We start from the raw sequence: 23,450 nt of genomic DNA, 5'->3' as shown, positions 1-23,450 counted from the left end.
TCATACAAATTAAATGTTAATCCACTGACCTTTTTTTGTGAAAATACTGTACAGAGGGGTTACAATTACATGGGCAAGATAATGAGTACATTTCTTACCAAGCATTGTAGACTCTTCCTTTGTTTCCCCTTCCCATCCCTTCCCATCCCCCCCCCGCCCCCCCACCCAATCCACTGACTTTTAACACTAACATTCTTTCATACAAGAGACTGAAATAACATTTCTTTACAATAGTGTTATAAAATTATAATCTACAAAAACATCTGGCAGGAAATACCAACACTCAATATTTGCCAAATTATAATTCTTTGCTTCCATGCAGGGAATACATGCATTTTTTTTCAATTCTCATTATGTATTTGAAAAGCAGTTTTAGATACTTAGCTAAGGTATCAGCTTAACTAGTTCACTTCAAGCACATGCTAAGAATATATCCTAGTACAGTAACACTATTGTATTTGTGTCTGCTAAAACTAAATACCATTAAAAATGAGTAGCACCAAAACAATCTAAACAAGAAATTATACCAAGCTGGGCGCTGGTGGCTCATCCTGTAATCCTAGCTAATCAGAGGTTGAGATCTGAGGATCACGGTTCAAAGCCACCCCCAGCAGGAAAGTCCGGGAGACTCTTATCTCCAATAAATCACCAGAAAATTGGAAGTGGTGCTGCGGCTCAAGTGGGAAAGCACCAGCTTTGAGCTGAAGAGCTGAGGGACAGTGCCCAGGTCCAGACTTCAAACCCCACGACCAGCAAAAAATACACACACACACACACACACACACACTATTCAAAATAAAGGGCCAGGCACACTGGTAACAAAGGTAAGATCTGAGAATCATGGTTCAAAATCAGACCAAACAAAAAGTCCATGAGACTCATCTCCAATTAATAAGGAAAAACCCAGAAGTAAAGCTGTGGCTCAAGAGATAGATCACCACCCTTTAGTGGAAAAAGCCCAGTTAAGAGAATGAAGCCCTGAGTTCAAGTTCCATTAGAATGAATAACATTATATCACTGCAGGGATCTGAATGTACCTAAACAAATCATGTTAAGTGAAGTAAGCCAAGCTCAAGGAGACAAATGGCATATATATGGAAGCTAGTTTACAACTGGATATGATAACTTAAAACAGTGCTTTATGTACTTACACACAAACAAGGAAGGAACTCTTAGGGAAGGAGCCCAAAAGTCCAACACCTCTGAATATCTCAAATACTATTTAACAAAACAATTCCATGAGCTGGGAATGTGGCTTAGTGGTAGAGTGCTTCCCTACCATGCATGAAACCCGGGTTCGATTCCTCAGTATCACATAAAGAGAAAAAGTCAGAAGTGGTGCTGTGGCTCAAGTGGTAGAGCAAAGGAAGTTCAGGGACAGTGCCCAAGCCCTGAGTTGAAGCCCCAGTACTGGCAAAAAAAAAAAAAAAAAAAAAAAATCCAAGAAATGGAAACATGTTTTGTTTATGGGAGACAAAGAAATGGAGGGTAAATAAATGTACAATATTCAATATATAAGATGTAAAAAAAAAAAAACTATATAACTTATGGACAGGGACAGGAAGGGAAACGTAGGGGAAAACAAAGGAAGGGGTGACAATATCCAAGAAAAATTATACTCATTGTCTGATTTATATACAATTCCTTAGTAATAATAAATAATTAATAAAGATGTTCAGTACCAAGAATGACAAAATAATACATCTTACGTTGGCTATATATAACCCTCACTACCTGACATTTTGTTTGGAAAGTAAAAATTTCTTACCAAACTTCATGCGAATATATTCATAAGGGTCTTCTTGCCAAAGTTCCTCATCAGCATCTGTATAGCACATCAATGGAAAAATAACATCTTGGATAATGCCCTGCAATTTAAAAGTTAAAAAAGTAACAGCCTTCAGCTTTCAAATATAACTGTCATATCTCCTTTAAGTACTCAAAAAGAAATAATTTTATAAAATGTATTTTAAAGCTTAATGCCAAACTTTACCAATACACTTTTTCTTGAATTGACTACAGGTTCTTGACTTCTCTGTAACAAGTTTTTATGGAATTAATAATTTAAAAAGCTGCGTGGTGCTGGTGGCTCACACATGTAATACTAGCTACACAGAAGGCTGAGATCTGAGGATCACAGTTCAAAGCCAGCTTGGGCAGAAAAGTCCCTAGGAGTACAAAGGAGGGGAAAGGAAGGGGGGAGGAGGAAAGAGAGGAGGGAGGGTGGGGTGGGAAGAAAGATCCTCAAGACTCTTCAATTTTCCACTAGAAAACCAAAAGTAGCACTATGGCTCAAAAAGGTAGAGTGCTACTAGCCTTGAGCTTTTACTCAGGGACAGAACTCAGGCCTCAGTTCAAGCCCCATAACTGGCAAAAAATAAATAAATAAAAAATAAAAAAACCAAATAGGTCTGTGAAAGTGGCTTAGTGGTGCTTGTCTAGCTTGCAGGAAGCCCTGGGTTCCGTTCCTCGGTACCTCATAAACAGAAAAAGCCAGAAGTAGCACTGTTGCTCAAGTGGTAGCCTGGAACAAAAGAAGCTCAGGGACAGTGCCCAGAGCTTGAATTCTAGCCTCAGGACTAGCCAAAAAACAAAAAAAAAAAGCAGGGTGTTAGTGGCTCATGCCTGTAATCCTACCTACTCAAGAGGCTGAGTTCTGAGGATCCAGGTTCAAAGCCAGCCGGGGCAGTAAAATCCATGAGTAAAATCCATGTTTATCTCCAATAAACAACCAGAAAACTGGAAGTAATGCTGTGGCTCAAGTGGCAGAATGCTAGCCTTGAGCTGAAGAGATCAGGTACAGTACCCAGAGATCAAACCCCATGACTAACCAAAAAAAAAAAAAAAAAAAAGCCAGAAATGGGGCTATGGCTCAATGAAACATTAGCTTAAGTACAAAAGCTCAGGGACAGTGACCAGGGTTTGAATCAAGCCCCAATACACACAGACACACACATACAGACATGAACAGATGGACACACACAGACAGACACAAAACAATGCAAGCTTAAATGCAACAGTAGACTAAAAATAAGTTAAATACTTATAATTAACATCAAATGCTAAATCTTCTTTTCTCTATTCTATGTAAATAATCACTAGAACTAGACTAACAAAACTCAACATGATTTTCAACTTTTTTTTTTTTTTTGGGGGGGGAGGGTGTGGGGAGGCTCGGTCATGGGGCCTGAACTCTGGGCCTGGGCGCTGTCTCTCAGCTCTTCAGCTCAAGGCTAGTGCCCTACCACTTGAGCCATAGCCTCATTTCTAGCTTTTTCTGCTTATGTGGTACCGAGGAATCAAACCCAGGGCCTCATGCATGCAAGGCAAGCACTCTACCACTGAGCACCTTCCCAGCCCGATTTTCAACTTTTTTAGCAATTCCGTTTGATGTGCTTGAAAAAAGATGTATACACAGCAACCTCAACTACTCTAATATAACCTGTTTTGCATCATCAAAATTTATTACCACCCATCCTGATTAAAAGATATATACCATATTTGATTTTTTATACTCTTAATCCACTTACTCCATCTCAAAAAGCTTTGATAATCTTTAAAAAATGTTAGAAATTTATTACTTGTATATGAGGCTTCAGATTCTTCCAAGTAAGGGCATGGGATACTCCTTGATTAATATAGTTTAATGTCTGTTGTAAAACTCGAGGAGCCATATATTGCTTCTCTTTGTATTGATATAACACCTTCAATAAAACCTTTGGAGGGAAAAGAAGTTTAATCAAAACTAAGCTCAGAGAAATTTTAACCATTTACAAGCCATTAAAAGCATCTCACATTAATCTTTAAAGCTAAAGTCATCATCACAAAGTAACAACTATTCTTTTAAAAATAAAACCTTGAAAGTTAAGAGAACTGTATTTCTTTGTCCCAAGGGATTTAACTAACAAACATGCTGACCTAAGAATGTATGAAAGGCCTACTTTCTGGCTAAGGAAAAAACCATATGCTCCCTACTGACATAGCCTTATTTTACTGACCATCTTCTAAGAAAATCCTAATTCAGTCAGTCACCTACTTATGTATCTTTAGTTTAAAGTTCTAATTCTATTGGCTGTTTCAAACTATCAATTTTCAAAGTTTAAGTCATAGACATCTGGTAGTTGCCAAGACCCTTGCAGTGAGCCTGGAAGGTGAAAGTGGCTCAAGGTTAATTGCTTAAAAAAATTGACATTAATGTATTAATACCTCCCAATGACTAACATCCATCAAAGAAGTGGTACTGCAACTAAAGTTAAAATAATAATCACATACTTGTAGAATCAGTTTTCCTTAAGAATGTCCTTAAGAAACCAGAAATATTATGATTTTAAAATGAGTATGCCCAGTAAATACCAAAGTACAATAGTTGAGAGAAATGTATTTTTTGGAAATTGAATTGCAATTAAAAGGTTGCTATTCCATGATATACTATTTTCTTTGAAAGAACTTACAGACAAATAATGATTTGGACTTGTACAGGTGGCAGATTATTTTTAATTTTCTCAAAAATGTTATTCCAAAGAGCTGACATCATGTTACTTGTGCTAAATTCAAGCTTTCAAAGAAAGATCAGAATTTGACAAATCTTGGAATCATTACCATTAGCATGATAGCTTCCCAATATTAAAAGATATTAAAGATTTCTGATGAGACTGGTGTTTTGTTTTGTTTTGTTTTGTTGCAAAATTGGCATTAGATTTTAAGTCTCTTAACTGAGCCACACTCAGCCAGTCCAAGCATTTCTTTCTTGATTCTAACTATTTAGGAAGATAAGGGGTGGAGAGGGAAAAACATAGAAATGGACGACAGGCAAGTAAATCTGATTCTGTAAGGGAGTGGATACCAATGGAAGTGAGGAAGGCTAACAAAGGTGTAAATGAAGGCAAATAACACTGTTTAAGAAGGGGAAAGGTTGATAGGCAGGGTAGGAGGAGAACAGAAGAGATGAGGTTGGTCAGGATACATTTGTATAGATATGTGAAAATGTCACAATAAAACTCCCTTATACAACTAATAAAAAAATAATTATTTAGTAAAATGTATTTTCAGAAAGTCTACATGAACTATATTAATCAACATGTTCAAAATGACAAAAATTACAAAACCATGTATATATAGCAAATTCATTCAAAATATAGTAATATACAATACTGTGTGCAAAAGTATGGGACCCTGAGTTCAAGGCCCAGAACAAACAAAAAACTGAATACCAGCTGAATACCAGTAGCTCACACCTTTAATACTAAGCTACCCAGGAGGCTGAGATCTGATTATCATGGTTCAGGGCCAGCCCTGGCAGGAAGGTCCATAAGACTCTTATCTCCAAACAACTACTCAGAAAAAGCCAGAAGTGGTGCTATGGCTCAGTGGTAGAGCACTAGTCTTGAGCACAGAGCAGTTCAGGGATAGAACCCAGGCCCTAAGTTCAAGCTCCAGGACTGGAAAAAAAAGAAAAAAAGAAAAAAGTTAACACCTAAGATGTTTCAGAACTGCTACAAAGGTCAAATATACTGTTTATAGCTGAAAAAAGAAACTAGAAGTAAGTCAGACACTGGTGCTTCATGCCTGTAATCCTAGCTACTCAGCCTGAGGATTCAGGTTCAAAGCCAGCCTGAGCAGGAGAGACTGTTAGACTCTTACCTCCAATTAACCACCTAAAAACCAGAAGTGAAGCCATGGCTCAAAGTAGTAGAGCCAGGCCTACAGATAAAACCCAATGACAAACACAAGAACAAAAAGAAAGGAAGAAAAGAAACTAGAAATAAACAAGAAAAAAAAAAATCAAACCTAAAAGCCATTTTTCTACTTAGAAAATCTGTGTTAGACGTACTTGCTGAACACCAACAGCAAATGCCTTCAAAAATACTTCAGCAAATTCATTATACTCCTTGGAAACATTCCCAGGACTTCCATATCTAAAAAAACAAAATAAAATACATACATATGACCATTATTTCTTTAAAGTCCTTTATATATCTATACTTGCAAAATCAAAATCTTTAAAAAAAGATGACCTGAAATTACCAAATATAGAGAACTTACCTTTCAAAAAGCCTTGCTAAAATATGTAAGGCCCACTTCTTACATTTCCACCATGGTAATTCAGGTCTATCATCTTCTTCAACTTGAAGTGTTTCCTTTAAAGAAAGGTTTATTTAATGAAATAAGAGATAAGAAAAAAAATAAGCTAAAGAAGTGAAAATACAGTACTGAATCTCCCATACATTTCCTTTCCAAACAATTATTTAACTACTTTGAAAGCTATTTTGGAATTACTTAGAAAATTAAACATACACTTACTCTATGACCCAATTCAACTCTTTGGTATTCATGTAAGAATGAAAGCATACAGTGGCTCTATCTCTAAACTCAAAATCTGAACATCAACTTGATATCTATCAACATGGGAAAGATTTTGGTCTATCTGTACAAGGGAACAGTAGCTGGATTAAGAAGGAGCAAACCATCACTATAAAACAATGAATGAGAGGCTGGGAAGGTGGCTCAGTGGTAGAGTGCTTGCATGCCTTGCATGCTTGAGGCCCTGGGTTCAATTCTTCAGCACCACATAAGCAGATAAAGCAGGAAGTGGCACTGTGGCTCAAGTGGTAGAACACCAGCATTGAGCTGAAGAGCTGAGGGACAGTACCCAGGCCCAGAGTTCAAGCCCCCCAACCAAAAAAAAGAATGAGTCTCATGAATATTTTAAGCAAAAGAAGCCCAAAGAAGCTGGGCGCTGGTGGCTCATGCAAGTAAGGCTGAGACCTAAGGATCACAGTTCAAAGCCACACTGGGCAGGAAAGCCCATGAGACTATTATCTCCAATTAACCACCAGGAAACTGGAAGTGGCGCTGTGGCTCAAGTGGTAGAGTGCTAGCCTTGAGCTGAAGAGCTAAGGGACAGCATCCAAGCCCAGACTTCAAGCCCCATGACAAAAAAAAAAAAAAGGTTCAAAATACTACCTTTTATATTAATCTTTAAAAATATAAGATGTTGAGGGGCTGGGAAGATGGCTCAGTGGTAGAACGCTTGCCTTGCATGCATGAGGCTCTGGGTTCGATTTCTCAGCACCACATAAGCAGGAAAAAAAAGCCGGAATTGGTTCAATGGCTCAAGTGGTAGAGCGCTAGCCTTGAGGTGAAGAGCTGAGGAACAGAGCCCAGGCCCAGAGTTTAGGCCCCATGACTGGACCCAAAAAAAAAAAAAAAAAGACGTTGAGAACAATGACTCAGAGGATTAGAGCCAGTCATGAATAAATATTCTGGGATAGTATTTACATAGTGTGATAATAAATGCATTATAGTAAGTCATTAAACTTTTGTAATCTGCTACTGAATATAAATTATACCGTAACAAGTACAGAATATGTATACAAGACTTTATTTTTTATTTGTTTATTTTTTTTTTTTGGTCTGGTTGTGGGGCCTGAACTCTGGGCCTGGGCGCTGTCTCTCAGCTCTTCAGCTCAAGGCTAGCACTCTACCACTTGAGCCACAGCACCACTTCCGGCTTTTTTCTTTTTGCTTATGTGGTGCTGAGGAATCGAACCCAGGGCCTCAGCCATGTAAGGCAAGCGCTCTACCACTGAGCCAACTTCCCACCCCATAGACTTTAAAAACTTGTATTTCATTTTAATGTATACATAAAAACCTGGTGCCAAATTAGCATGATTCTATGGTGTGGAAGAAATATTCTAAGTAATTTAGATTATTTAAATTTTCTTAGAGCAAATATTTAAATAAAGCTAGGAATATACCACAGTGGTAGAGTTTGTTCTTAACATGTATAGGCCCTGGGTTCCATCTCTAGCACTAAAAAAAAAAAAAAAAAAAGAATGAAACAAGATTTTTGTCTCATCGAAATAGATTAAACCTCTCTGAATAAGTTAAAATCTTCAAAAATACAATGTTAAAAAATAGAAGGATGGGCTGGGAAGGTGGATCAGTGGTAGAGCGCTTGCCTTGCATGCCTGAGGCCCAGGGTTTGATTCCTCAGCACCACATAAGCAAAAAGAAAAAAGCCGGAAGTGGCGCTGTGGCTCAAGTGGTAGAATGCTAGCCTTGAGCTGAAGAGCTGAGGACAGTGCCCAGACCCAGAGTTTAGGCCCCATGACCGGACCCCCCCCCAAAAAAAACAAAAACCAACAAATAAACAAACAAAAAAAAACCCAGAAGGACTTTTGAGAATTAAATTAGTATGTTCAAGCACTTAAACATACTAGAATAATATCTTATTAAATAATCTATACCTAGCCGGGCGCTGGTGGCTCACGCCTGTAATCCTAGCTACTCAGGAGGCTGAGATCTGAGGATCGCGGTTCAAAGCCAGCCCGGGCAGGAAAGACCGAGAGACTCCTATCTCCAATAAAACCACCAGAAAACCGGAAGTGGCGCTGTAGCTCAAGTGGTAGAGCGCTGGCCTTGAGCTGAAGAGCTAAGGGACAGCACCCAGGCCCAGAGTTCAAGCCCCACGACCGACAAAAAAAAAAAAAAAAAAAAAAAAAAAAAAAATCTATACCTCTGTAGAAAACATTAAAAATTGTGATTGATAGAAGCAACACAACTGCAAAACCCTGAATGCACTAAAAAGCAACTGAATTATATCCTTTAAAAGAAACAGCTGGGCACTGGCAGCTCATGTCTGTAAACCTAGCTATTCAGGAGACTGAGATCTGAGGATCATGGTTTAAAGCCAGACTGGGCAAGAAAGTCTATGAGACTCTTTTTTTTTTTTTTGTCGGTCGTTGGGCTTGAACTCTGGGCCTGGGCGCTGTCCCTCAGCTCTTCAGCTCAAGGCGAGAGCTCTACCACTTGAGCTACAGCGCCACTTCCGGTTTTCTGGTGGTTTATTGGAGATAGGAGTCTCACGGTCTCTCCTGCCAGGGCTGGCTTTGAACCGCCATCCTCAGATCTCAGCCTCCTGAGTAGCTAGGATTACAGGCCTGAACCACCAGCGCCCGGCCGTGAGACACTTATCTCCACTAAACCACCAGAAAACTGGAAGTGGTTCTGTGGCTCAAGTGGTAGAGCAGTAGCATTCAGCTGAAGAGCTGAGGGGCAGCGCCCAGGCCAGAGTTCAAGCCCCAGGACAAAAAAAGCAAAAAACAAACAACAACAAAAAAAACAAAAAACAAAAGCAAGAGGGCTGGGAAGGTGACTCAGTGGTAGAGTGCTTGTCTTGCATGCATAAGGCCCTGGATTCGATTCCTCAGCACCACATAAGCAGAAAAAGCCGGAAGTGGGGCTGAGGGTCAAGTGGTAGAGCGCTAGTCTACAGTTGAAGAGCTGAGGGACAGCGCCCAGGCCCAGAGATCAGGCCTCACAACCGACAAAAAAAGAAAAGAAAAGAAAAAAAAAAAAAGGGAAAAGGAAAACCAAGAAAACAAAACAGAATTATCTTGAGATAAGCAAATATGCACAAGTAGTTAACTTCTAATATGAAATCATTCCTCAAAATTTTCAACTTAGTATAAGCATATGTGAATTACCAAGGAAAAACAATTTCCTACAATATAAGAAAATAAAACAGGTTATGGATGAAAGCAAGTACCAGTGGAAGTGAGGGTCAACAGAGAGGAAAAATATGGTAAAAGCACTTTATATGCATGTATGAAAATAGAACAATGAAACTGCTGAAATAGAATCGACGTAGGAAAGGGATTAGAGATAGTGAGTCACTTCATAACCACCCCCCCTTACACTATTAGTAAATGCTAGTAAAAATAGTAATTATTTTCTTAATGATTAAAAACTGAAGATGACTATTATTCTTATTTTATCAGAAAACATGCAGAAACTTACATTAGGTACATCCCTATTCACAACAGTCTTCAAAATTTCTACCCATTCTGTCAGATTCTGTTGATTTATCAGTTCCAGTGGTAGCGTATACTAAATAAAAAAAAAACAACTTACTGTTTAAAATCACTACTAAAGAATTTCAGTTAACTTACATTTCTACATTAGTACACAGCAAATTTTGTTATGTTAATTGTCTAGAGTACTTAACAGTAGTAAAGAACATGGCATCTGGGCACTGGTGGCACACACCTGTAATCCTAGCTACTCAGGAGGCTGAGATCAAAGGATTGAGGTTCAAGGCCAGCCCCTGCAGGAAAGTCTATAATACTTTTTTTTTTTTTTTTTTTTTTTTTGCTGTTGGTTGGGCTTAAACTCTGGGCCTGGACCCTCTATCACTTGAGCCAAAGTTCCACTTCCGGTTTTCTGCTAGTTTATTGGAGATAAGAGTCTCATGGACTTTACAGGCATGAGCCACCCTGGCGCCTAGCTCTCTGTGAGACTCATCTCCAATAAACCACCAGAAAATCGGAAGTAGCGCTGTGGCTCAAATGGTAAAGAGCTAACCTTGAGCTGAAGAGCTGAGGCACAGCACACAGACCCTGTGTTCAAGCCCACAACCAACCAAAAAAGCAAAGGCATTTTTGCTCTCAATTTACTGGAGATCATGATCTCATTTTCACCCCAAGGGGTTATACTTATCAGAGATTTTTGTTAATACTCTATATCAAATTAAAACATTTTATTCTTTTTATTTTTTGGTGCCAGTCCTGGGGCTTGAATTCAGGACCTGGGTGAGGTCCCTGAGCTTCTTTTGCTCAAGGTTACCACTTGAACCACTTCCAGCTTTTTGAGTAGCTTGCTGAAGGTAAGACTTTCACGGACTTTTCTGCCAGGGCTAGCTTTGAACTGCTGTCCTACTGCAAGGATTACAGAAGTAAGCCACTAAGCTACACTAAAACTTTAATTAAATTTTTCCTTCAGGGGCTGGGAAGGTGGCTCAGTGGTAGAGCGCTTGCCTTGCATGCCTGAGGCCCTGGGTTTGATTCCTCAGCACCACATAAGCAAAAAGAAAAAAGCCGGAAGTGGTTCTGTGGCTCAAGTGGTAGAGAGCTAGCCTTGAGCTGAAGAGCTGAGGGACAGGGCCCAGGTCCAGACCAGACCCCCCCCCCAAAATAATAATGCTGTGTAGTTAAAAGGTATAAAACAAAAATCAGTATCTGAACCTGATGAGAAAAATCTGTTCTGGGTGGCAATGTGGCTTATGGTAGAGTACTTGCCTACCATGCATGAAGCCCTGGGTTTACTTCCTCAGTACCACATAAACAAAAAAAAAAAGGCCAAAAAGTGGAACTATGGCTCAAGTGGTACAGTGCTAGCTTTGAACAAAAAGAAGCTCAGGGACAGTGTCCAGGAACTGAGTCCAAGCCCCAGGACTGTCAAAAAAAAAAAAAGGGGGGGGGGGAATCAGTTCTAAGCTCAATCCTACTAAGAATATAGATTCAACTTTTTTTATTTTTATTTTTTTGGGGGGGATATGCTGAGTTAGACTACACAGAAATGATTAAACCTATAATTATCAAAATTATTTTTAGGGCTGGGAAGGTGGCTCAGTGGTAGAGTGCTTGCCTCGCATGCATGAGGTCATGGGTTCGACTCTTCAGCACGACATAAACAGAAACAGCGTGAAGTGGAGCTGTGGCTTGAGTGGTAGAGCGCTTGCCTTGAGCTGAAGAGCTAAGGGACAGCACCCACGCCAAGTTCAAGCTCCATGACCAACCAAAAAAAAAAAAGATAAATGTAAGAAAATTGCACTAAGTTTAGCTACATGTGGCTCCAGCTATATGGGATAGCTAGTGCAAAAAAATGTCCTGAGCCTCTGGGTTTCAAGAAGAGTTTACTTGAGGCTGGGAAAGTGACTCAGTGGTAGAGTGCTTGCCTTGCATACGTAAGGCCCTGGGTTCGATTCCTTAGCACCACATAAGCAAAAAAAGCTGCAAGTGGTGTTTTGACATACATGGTAAAGTGCTAGCCTAGAGCTGAAGAGCTGAGGGACAGCGCTCAAGCCCAGAGTTCAGGCCCCATGACCGACAGAAAAAAGAAACAGTTTACTTAACAAATCAAATCCCAATCTCAAAAAAAAAAAGGAAAAAAACAACTTTGTTATGTTGGATTTTCTTTCTTTTATTTTTGGCCAGTCCTAGGGCTGAGCTCAAAGCCTGAGCACTGTCCCAGAGCTTCTTTTGCTCAAGACTAGCGCTCTACCACTGAAGCCATAATACCACTTCCAGCCTTTTCTGTTTATGTGATACTGAACAATCTAACCTAGGGCTTCAATCACATTCCCAGCCTATGCTGGATGATTTTTGGGGGGAGGGTTGGTCATGGGACTTGAACTCTGAGACTGGGTGCTGTCCCTCAGCTCTTCAGCTCAAGGCCAGCACTCCACCACTTGAGCCACAGTGCCACTTCCGGTTTTCTGAGTAATTTTCTTTTCTTTTCTTTTTTTTTTTTTTGGTCGGTCGTAGGGCTTGAACTCTGGGCCTGGGTGCTGTCCCTCAGCTCTTCAGCTCAAGGCCAGCACTCTACCACTTGAGCTACAGGGCCACTTCCGGTTTTCTGGTGGTTTATTGGAGATAGGAGTCTCACGGTCTCTCCTGCCTGGGCTGGCTTTGAACCGAGATCCTCAGATCTCAGCCTCCTGAGTAGCTAGGATTACAGGCGTGAGCCACCAGTGCCAGGCAGTAATTTTCTTTTTTAATTGGAGATAATAGTCTCCTGGGCTTTTTCTGCTCATGGTTGGCTTTAAACTGCAATCCTCAGATCTCAGCCTCCTGAGTAGGTAGGATTATAGGCGTGAGCCACCAGGCTGGCTCTGGATGATTTTTTTAAACCTGTCCTGACACCAGGTTCTTAGCCCCAAAAGATTGACTATCCCTAACATTTTTTATTTTACTTTATTTTTTTGGTCAGTCGTGGGGCTTGAACTCTGGGCCTGAGCGCTGTCCCTCAGCTCTTCAGCTACAGGCTAGAGCTCTACCATGTGAGCCACAGTGCCACTTCTAGTTTTCTGGTGGTTTATTGGAGATAAGAGTTTCACGGACTTTCCTGCCAGAGCCAGCTTTGAACCTCGATCCTCAGATCTCAGCCTCCTGAGAACTTGCAATTTTTTTATTGGGCAAATATGCTTGTTTAAATTTGTAATTTTTTTTCCAACCTCCCTTTTAATTTTTTTTCCTTTTCTTTCTTTGCCAGTCCTGTGGGTTGAACTCAGAGCCTGGGCACTGTCCCTGAGCTTCTTTTGCTCAAGGCTAGCAATCTACCACTTGAGCCATAGTGCTACTTCCAGCTTTTTCTGTTTATGTGGTACTGAGGAATAGTACCCAGAGTTTCATGCATGTTAGGCAAGCACTCTTCCACTAAGCCACATTCCCAGCCCAACTTACATTTTTCTAGCAAATCATCTAGTTAATCTAGATCTCCAAATGTAATTATTATATTTCAGATGCTGAAATTCTTAATTTTTGATATGGTAAATTACCAGCAGACTCTAAACTGCTTTATAAAATAAAAAATACCTGAACAAGAGCGTAGAAGATCTTGAATATTTGTTTCTGGATGAGGACAGACTGATCTGACTGATCAGGAAGAAGCTGAATAAAACGATCCTTCAGAACTGGCAGGAAATGCTGCATTGCTGCCACCAGTGGACTCCTTTCCTCTGGTTTCTTGTACCTATGGATAGGAATACAAACTAATTCTGTAAGAATTTACTTTACAGCTTATATGTACCTGCTTTTATATACAAATGTACTTTCTAACAAGTTTAGAAAAAAAATAAGAATATTCTAGAACAGGGGCTGGGAAGTTGGCTCAGTGGTAGAGCGCTTGCCTTGCATGCCTGAGGCCCTGGGTTCGATTCCTCAGCACCACATAAGCAAAAAGAAAAAAGCCGGAAGTGGCGCTGTGGCTCAAGTGGTAGAGCACTGGCCTTGAGCTGAAGAGCTGAGGGACAGTGCTCAGGCCCAGAGTTCAGGCCCCACAACCGGACCAAAAAAAAAAAAAAAAAAAAGAATATTCTAGAACAAAACCACAAACGCAACTCCAGTAAAAGCCCTAAATAACAGAATTATCATGTATTTACTCAACATTTATTAGAAGGTCAATGATGTGCATGGCCCCCATTAGTATTCTCATGTTTACAACTGAAGAAACTAAGAAACAGCAGAACTATCTTTCCCAGTTACACATCTAGGTATAAACCTTGGCAGTTGGGATCTAGGTTCTTTCCTCTGATCAATTCAGTACATAGTCTAATTGTGAATACTTATGCAAATATGGAGGTACAATGGTCTGGCTTTTAAACAGCAATGCTAATGAATAAATAAAATTAATTCTACATTACCATCCTTATTCAGACACCAACTATTTTATGACTAAAAGCATCACAAACCAGACATAGTATAACTCACCTGGCAATAAAACATGAACAACATGTTTTAAAATATCTTCATTTACCCTATTTGGAAGTCAATAATCACCTATTTCAGAAATATGTTCAACTATTGGATACTGCTACAGAATAGGACACAAAATTTTATGAGTATTACCTTCCTAAAATCAGAAAAATTCCTTATTTGAATTACACTGTTCCAAAAGTTATATATGAAAAAGTGCATATGAAATTGAAATTATTTCTGTATACACCCTACTTATTATCATTTTAACAGTATTATTATGGTCTATTGGATTATTTAAAAAGGAAGGAAATAACTGGATTTTTAAGTTACAACTGTAGAAATAAAGTAACAGTTTCCATATTAAGGAAGCAACAGGCACAATCAATTTGCAAATACAGATTACTTGTTGTAGAAATCATGATTATAATAGCTATCACTTGTCTTTTTGGAATAGGTGATTATTTAAATTGCTTTAAATTAGTTCTCATAGCAAGTTATGAGTTCTCATTGGTATCCTAAAAAAAAATTTTTTTTACTCAAAAATTGAGTACCTGAGTACTTTTCTTTCTTCCTTTTTCTTTCTTTCTTTTTTTTATTTTTATTTTTTTTTGGGGGGGGGGGGTCAGTTGCAGGGCTTGAATGCTATCCATGAGCCTCTTTGTGTTCAAAGTTAGTGCTCTACCACTTGAGTCACAGTACCACTTCTGGTTTTTGAGTAGTTAACTGGAAATGAGAGTCTCACAGGGACTTTTTTACCCAGATTGGCTTCAAACCACAATCCTCAGATCTCCATCTCCTGATTAGCTAGGATCACAGACATGAGCTTAGCTTCTGGGTACTTTTTTTTTTGGGGGGGGGGTAGGAGGGGCAGCGCATGGGGCTTGAACTCTGGGCCTGGTTTTGGGCACTTTCACTCAGCTCTTCAGCTCAAGGTAAGTGTTCTACCTCTTGAGCCACAGAACCACTTTAGGTTTTCTGGTAGTTAATTGGAGGTAAGAGTCTCATGGACTTTCCTGCCCAGGCTGGCTTTGAATTGCAATCCTCAGATCTTAGCCTCCTAAATAGCTACAGGCTTGAGCCACTGGCACCCAGCTCTGTGTACATTTTTAATAGGTAAAGATTCTCTTTAAAATCTGGATTTTTTTTTTCCTTCTGGGTGAAATAAGAAACAAAATAAATTCTCAAGAGGAAAGAATAGGAAATGTTCACACTAATGATGACTAATAAGGCTAGTAACACAAACTGACAAATCATTTCCAAAATTTCATTATTTTAAGAAATTGTATCTCACATACATCTTTTAAAAAATTAATACAGGAAATAGATGTATGGCTAAAATGATAGATTGCTATCTTTGATGGGGGGGGCGGAATCAAGCAAGAAAGTAAAGTCATGAGTTCAAATCCCAGTACTGGCACACATACACAAAGAAATTAATGTAGTTCTACTTCCACAAGGCCAAACTTCATAGAAATTTCTTCAACTAGTCCATCACTTTTAGGTTAAAAAACAAAATCTACTGATACTTCCTCAGTATCTATAGTAATATCCAATTTTCTGACTATTTTCATTCAAATCATTCCTCTATGTGTTTGCATAGAAGTGATCTCCTTATCATCTAGGTAACAGTCTTATTTCCACCTCTGTACTTTGCTTTCTTTGCTCATATTACTCAATGTGGTGTGACATACCTTCCTCTTCAAATGTTCCTTCTGTACATAAGTAATTCCTGAGGATCTCTATTTCTAAAAGCCATCAAACTCCAATTCTTATTTTCTGAAACTGCTTCAGTCCACATAGGTCCCTTATATTAAATACCTTGTGCTCCACCAACACTGGCTTATAATAAACTGGAAGTCCAATATTGTATTAGGCTCCTGTATCTATTTAAAAAGCCCTATCACACTCTCTCCTGGTAAGATTATAAAACAGGAGAGATTTGAACCTCTTAAGTGACACTGACAGCTTATTGTTATTCTCTCTGGTTTTAGTCACTCACTTACCAGAACTACAACTGGGACTCTGACAGAGGTTGGAGCAACAGCTGGAACATTCCTTAGCAGGAAGATGGGTAGCTGGTGGGAACACAAGAAAACACCAGTACCAATGCTGTAAATGATGTATTTTTGCCTGCTCAGAGCAGCAGCAGTTCATCGGCTATTTCAAAATGGGACCCACAAAGGGTATTGAGGCTAACCACAAATCCCAGAATTAGAGAGCACACAATGGGATTTGTCTAGCTGTTAGAAGTTGAAGTCATCATTGTAATATTAAGTCTTCTTCCCTTGCTTATTTTTCCCACAAACTTCTAAGTACCTACCAATTTTCGTCATTTTCATGCTTTAAGGAAAACACCTTCATCATTGAGCTTACCACTCTATTCCCTCAACTCCCAATGTTTTCTTTTATAATGATCCCTAAATCCAGATCTAAAATGATCTCTTCCTCTAAAATCATTCTAATACAATTTACTTACATGAGCTATAACTTGCTAAAATATGCAAAAAATGAAATAGGTTGAGTATGAATCTCAAAAATAACTGATAAATTAGCACATGAAATTCGAATTTATTTTTCTTAGAGGTTCTTAAAGTTTACCAAAAACACAAATTAAGGCAAAAATTCACAAAAAGACAAGTAATAAAGAGCTCTAATGTTCACAGTACTCCAATATACAATAAAAAAAGTATCTAAAGGACTTCTATCAGCACCTATTGAGAATCACAACCTTAGATTTTTGAATGGGGAAAAAGAGATAATGATTGGGGGAGGGGACATAAGCAGTGTCATTTCAGAATTAGAGTAAGACATCCTACTTCTAAAAAGAAAATATAAAATTCAAGTAACAGTACAGTTCACTAATTTTCTTAACAATGCCAAAATTAATTTTATATGTCCAAATTAGCTTTCAATCTTTCCAACTCTTCTTACTTCCCAAAATTCCATAGGAAATGGAAAACACTTACTCATAATTTTTTACAAGCTGATAAAGGCAAAGAAGAATTCCTAGCCAACAAGCACTGTTGTCAGACTGAAGATAAAAGCCAATCTTGTCTACAATGGCAGTCCAGCGGCTTGGATAGTCATGTTTGATGATGTGATGAATGCAAGTAGTAAGCTGTACCCTGAAAGACAAAATAAACAGTAAGGAAGAAGAAAGATTATCTAGACAAAATGCTGCTAAAATGTAGTGCCAGGCACAATAGCTCATACCTGTAATCTTAGCTACTCAGGAGCTGAGATCTGAGACTCATGGTTCGAAGACACCACAGGCAGGAAATTTTTAAAGTTTAATCTCCAATTAAGCACCAAAAAAGCAGAGCTGTGGCTTAAGTGGCAAGAGTGTTAACCTTGAGCACAAAAACTTGTACCGTACCCAGGACTGGGGTTCAAGCTTCAGGGCCAGCACCCCCCAAAAAAAAATCCAGATGATATGTGGGTGAATATAAGATGCATATAATTTGATGAGTATGATGGCTCAAACAAATAATCCTAGATATTTGGAAGGCAGGTATGAGGAGATTAAGCTTTGAGGAAAGTTCAAACAAAAAAAGAGATTGGTTGAGACTATATCTCACCAATAGGCACAGAGGCACATTTTTGTCATCTCCAAGGGAAAGAACAAGTAGGAAGTTGGCAGGCCAGGCTAGCCAAGGAGCAAACCTGGACCCTACCTAGAAAGGAACCAAAATAAAAAGGGAAAAAAACTCATTCAGCAAAAGCTACCACATAGTCTAGGATGACCTCTTTCTGTTTGTTTTTGTTGGCTTGAACTTTGGACCTGGGCACTGTCCCTCAGCTCTTCAGCTCAAGTGCTCTACCACTGAGCCACAGTGCCACTTCCGGTTTTCTGGTGGTTTACTGAAGTCTCACTCACTTTCCTGCCTGTGCTGGCTTTGAACCATGATCCTCAGTTCTCAGCCTCCTGAGTAGCTAGGATTATAGGCGTGAGCCACCAGCGCCCAGCTAGGATAACCTCTTTCTATAGAAAAGAAACACATAAATATTATAAATGCAGGTGTTCTTTCTCTTGCGGAGCCAAATCAATTTCATCAAGAAAACCAACTAATCCCATTAATAACTACACTCACACAAAATCCTATACATGTAAGGAGTATTCACGACTAGGAATGAAGTACAGAAATAGTTATATCCCTAGAATGAGCAGGCCCAAGATTCAATCCTGAGCATGAGGTTGGGATGGTACACAAATAGCAAAACATAGATAGGGCAGGACACAGGAATTTATAATATCAAAAGCCTATAAAACAAAAAGGATAAAGCATTCAGTAGTTTTGTTTCTGTTTATTGAGCAATGCAGAGCCTGGGGCAGGCTAGGCAAATGCTCGGTTATGAAACTGCACCTAGGCATTGGCTTTTTAAGTCACAATATATTGTCCAGGGAAGCTATGAACTGCCACATGACCCACGCTGCCCTCAAACTAGTAATCCTTCTGCCTTCCAATACTGGGATTAAAGAAGCTCAACAACAAGCTTCAATCTAGTTTTTTTGGTTGTCTTCTTAAAAATTCTCACCCATATGATCACAACATGTTCTACTAGTTTATATTACATTGTTTAAGCTCTTAGTTTTATTTTTTTTTTTATTTCTTGCCAGTCCTGGGGCTTGAACTAAGGACCTGAGCACTGTCCCTGAGCTTCATCAGCTCCAGGCTAGCACTGACTACATGAGCCATAGCACCACTTACGGCTTTTCTGTTTATATGGTACCAAGCAATCAAACCCAGGGCTTCACACATTCTAGGCAAGCAATCTACCACTAAGACATATTCCCAGACCCAAGTTCTTATTTTGTAAATGGGGAAAAACAGTAAGGCAATAAATCAAAAGGGCATTCCTCTATATTGGTATCTGTTGGCTTAAGTTTTCCTGGAAAAAAAAATCTATACATATAATAAACAAATGCTTGTGAGAACTAGTAAATCTGTTTTTCAGTCATTAAACATACTATTATTGTGCCCCAAATCTTTGCTCAGGGTTGAGTTGGAAATGCCCTATACTTGAGAAAGTGCCCTATAGTTTTAGTTTTCTGGGGTGTATGCATATACACGTTGTTACTGGGGCTTGAATTCAGGGTCTGGGCACTGTCCCTTAGCTTTTTCAATTAAGGTTAAAGCTCTACCACTTAAGCCACAGATCTAATGGCTTTTGGTAGAGTTAATTGGACATAAAAGTCCCATCAACTTTCCTGCCTGGACTGCCTTTGAACCTAGATATCAGATTTCAAAGCCCCAAGTAGCTAGAATTATAGGTATAAGCCTATTAGCCTTTTTTTTTTTTTTGGTCAGTCTTGGGGCTTCAACTCTGGGCCTGAGAGCTGTCCCTCAGTTCTTCAGCTAAAGGCTAGCACTCTACCACTTGAGCTACAGCACAACTTCCGGTTTTCTGGTGGTTTACTGGAGATAGTTTCACATAAGAAATGTACTCATTGGGGCTGGGAAGGTGGCTCAGTGATAGAAATGTACTCATTACCTTGCCCATGTAATTGTAACCCCTCTGTATGGTATGTTCATAATTTAAAAAAAAAAAAAAGTTGCACAGACTTTTCTGCCCAAGCTGGCTTTGAACTACCATCCTCAGATCTCAGCCTCCTAAGTAGCTAGGATTACAGGCATGAGCCACTAGCCCCCCGGCAGCCTTTTCTTTTTTAATTGATATAGTCTTACTAAGTACCTTTTGCATGGCCTCAAACTTAAGATTCTTTTGAGTGTACACAGGGGTTAACTCACTCAATTTCATGTCTTTAGCTTTCTCTATAAGTAGATTAGTCTTTCCAATACTATGGTCAACACACACACACATCATACTTGCTTTGAACCACTGTTAACATTTGAAGACTTTTTTTTTTTTCTATCGCTTATAGGGCTTGAACTCAGGGCCTGGGTTTTGTCCCTAAGCTCTTGCTCAAGGCTAGCACTCTACCACTTTGAGCCAGAGTGCCACTTCTGGTTTATGAATGGTTAATTGGAGATAAGAGTATCAAGGGGACTTTTCTACATGGCCTGGATTTGAGCAGTGATCCTCAGATCTCAGCACACTTGAATAGCTAGTATTACAGGAGTAAGCTACTGTACCTATCCTAAAAACTATTTTATTAGCATAGCATATTAGTTGTACAAGAAGGGATTCTCTGTGACATGGCCATAAAATGTCAAATCAAACTGACCCTCTCCTTCATTGTCCCTTCTTAAAACAATTTCAAAACTTTTCATTCTATTTTCATATATCATAAAAGTATTCGCTAACTATACTCAACCCCATTGGCCCTCCCCCCTTTTAATGTTATGTGCCTTCTACCACAGCCTTTTTACTTGCTTTCGATTTTTGCTCAAACATGTACACATTAAATAAGTAAGATATAGATAAATGTACATACATACATACATACCTGATGAGCTCAGGAGAGTGAATAATGGCTTCTACAATATTTTCTCGAATGCAATGTCGATCTTCTTCTGGAATACTATAAGGGGCTATATCCCCAGGTGCTGATTCTCGATCAGGCCAATACTGTGTTATCATATTTTTCAAATAGATAACACCTAAAACATAGATAAGTTTGTGAAAAGGTGTTTACAATGAAAGCTCCATAAATATTCTTTGTAAGTAGTAACCATATTTCAACTTCTTCCATGTCACTGTATTAGACTTTTTTTATTTTGCTGATGCTAGAGCTTGAACTCAGGGCCTTGAGATTGTTCAACTCATTTGCTAGGCTGGCACTCTACCACTTCGGCCAGTTTAATTTTTTTACTGTTATATTAGAAATGGGAGTCTCTCTTTTCTTTGTCTGTCGCGGGCTTGAACTGTGGGCCTGGGCGCTGTCCCTCAGCTCTTCAGCTCAAGGCTAGCGCTCTACCATTTGAACCACAGCATCAATTACCGTTTTCTGGTGGAGATAAGAGTTTCATGGCTTTTCTTGCCCGCGCTGGCTTTGAACAGTGATCCTCAGATCTCAGCCTCCGGAGTAGCTAGGATTACAGGAGTGAGCCACTGGGAGTCTCATACTTTCCTGCCTGGACTGGCTTCAAACTTCCAACTCTCATTTTTTTTTTTTTGGGTTGGTCGTGGGGCTTGAAATCTGGGCCTGGGCACTGTCCCTTAGCTCTTCAGCTCAAGGCGAGAGCTCTACCACTTGAGCTACAGCGCCACTTCCGGTTTTCTGGTGGTTTATTGGAGATAGGAGTCTCACAGTCTCTCCTGCCCGGGCGGGCTTTGAACCGCGATCCTCAGATCTCAGCCTCCTGAGTAGCGAGGATTACAGGCGTGAGCCACCAGCACCAGGCCAAGTCTCTTTTTTTTTGAGTAGCTAAAATTATTAGCATGAGCCACCAGCACCCAGTAAAGTTTGTTTTGTTTTGTTTTCTTTCGATAATGGGGCCTGAACTCTTGGCCTGGGCACTGTTCCTCAGCTCTTCAAGGCAAGCACTCTATCACTTGAGCCTGCCACTTCTGGTTTTCTAGTGGTTTATTGTAGAAAATTCTCGCAGACTTTCCTGCCTTGGCTGGCTTTGAACAGTGATCCTCAGATCTCAGCTTCCTGAGGAGGATTATAGGCATGAGCCACTGGCACTCTGCTTACATATTTATTTTAAAACACTTTTATTGTTTTATACAGGACAAAATAATTTTAGCTTCTAAAGCCAAAACCATGTGGGTATAATGCCTCAATCCTACAACCCTAACAACTAAGAAAGCAGATACTAGGCCAGCTGGGACAAAATGTTAGCAAGTCCCCATTTCAACCAATAGCTGGGCATGGTGGCTTGTGACTATCCTTCTTCTTATAGCAGGAGGCATAAATGAAAGGGCTGTGAGGAGACTCATGCCTGCAATTCTAGCTATTCCGGAGGCTGAGATCTAAGAATTACAATTCAAAGTAAGGCTAAGAAAGTTGTGGTTCAAAGGGAAGAGCACCAGCCTTGAGCAAAAAAGCTAAGGAACAGCTGTGTAGGCCCTGAGTTCAAGCCCCAATACTAGCACCAGAAAGAAAAAAAAGACCATCGTCAGCCCAACCCAGGAAAAAAAGTGAGATACTATCTCAAAAATAGCCTTAGGAAGGTCTAGCATGCAGGTTGGATTCCTCAGTACCACATAAACAGAAAAAGCCAAAAGTGGCACTGTGGCAAGTAGTAATGTGCTAGCCTTGAACAAAAGAAGCTAAGGGACAGTGCCCAGGCTCTTAGTTTGAGACCCAGGACTGGCAAAAAACAAATATGAATAAAAATAAAAAAAACACAGCCATAGGAAAAAGGTCTAGAGACATGATCCAAGTGGTAGAAGAAGCGTGAGTTAAGTAGTAAAGTGTCTAGCAACATGAAGCCTTGAGTCCAAATCTTAGCACCACTAAATAAATAAAAATCATATGACAGCCAGAAGCTAATGATTCATGCCTGTAATCTAAAGCTACTCAGGAGGCTGCGATCTGAGGATTGTGGTTAGAAGCCAGCCTGGGCAGGAAAGTCCATGAGATTCTTATCTCAATAAACTACTGGCAGAAAAAAATATATATATATAACAATATAGCTTTTATTTTTGGGGGGAGGGGGGCGGATCACGGACCTGAACTCTGGGCCTGGGCGCTGTCCCTCAGCTCTTCAGCTCAAGGCCAGCGCTCTACCGCTTGAGCCACAGCGCCACTTCCAGCTTTTTCTGTTTATATGGTGCTGAGGAATCGAACCCAGGGCTTCATGCATGCAAGGCAAGCACTCTACCACTAAGCCACCTTCCCAGCCCACAATATAGCTTTTATAACTAATCACACAAAGATGATTTTAAAATGTTCACCACAGAAAAAAAAAATCATGCCATACATAGGTTTTATAATTTATAACCTTCAATCACATTTCAAAGTTGTATTGTTTTATGGAGAAGTTTCCTTGCTCTATGCTCAAATATTAGAGATTACCATAAGGCACCAGTGGCTCACACTTACAATCCTACCTACTAAGGAGTAGGTAGAGATCTAGAGGAGTGAAGCTTCAAGCCAGCCTAGGCTGAAAAATTCTGTGAGACTCCATGTCCAATTAACCAGCAAACATGAACTGCAGGCATGGCTTAAGTGGTAGAGTACTAACTATAAGCAAGAAAGCCCAAGTCCTGATAATAGCATAAACAAACAAACAAATAAATAAATAATTTCAACTTTTTCTTGTAACTTTACGTACTTGT

The 23,450-nt window shown here is 39.6% G+C and overlaps 1 protein-coding gene across 2 annotated transcripts in view; it reads right to left on the bottom strand.

The window, feature by feature from the left end:
• The window catches only part of Ipo7 (importin 7), a 70,238-nt gene that overhangs the window by 24,573 nt on the left and 22,215 nt on the right, over positions 1-23,450 (bottom strand). For both annotated transcript variants that reach the window (XM_070035281.1, XM_070035282.1), the window contains 8 exons: positions 20,668-20,821; positions 17,225-17,383; positions 13,377-13,533; positions 9,802-9,891; positions 6,043-6,137; positions 5,831-5,915; positions 3,582-3,716; positions 1,769-1,868 (listed from right to left, as the gene is read on the bottom strand). In XM_070035281.1, the coding sequence (XP_069891382.1) occupies positions 1,769-1,868; positions 3,582-3,716; positions 5,831-5,915; positions 6,043-6,137; positions 9,802-9,891; positions 13,377-13,533; positions 17,225-17,383; positions 20,668-20,821 (975 nt within the window). The remainder of the gene's footprint in view (positions 1-1,768; positions 1,869-3,581; positions 3,717-5,830; positions 5,916-6,042; positions 6,138-9,801; positions 9,892-13,376; positions 13,534-17,224; positions 17,384-20,667; positions 20,822-23,450) is intronic.

Source organism: Dipodomys merriami, unplaced genomic scaffold, assembly GCF_024711535.1.
Source record: "Dipodomys merriami isolate MVZ:Mamm:240054 unplaced genomic scaffold, mDipMer1.0.p SCAF_25, whole genome shotgun sequence".
NCBI classification, from domain to species: Eukaryota; Metazoa; Chordata; class Mammalia; order Rodentia; family Heteromyidae; genus Dipodomys; species Dipodomys merriami.
This window is presented reverse-complemented; position numbering and strand designations above follow the sequence as displayed.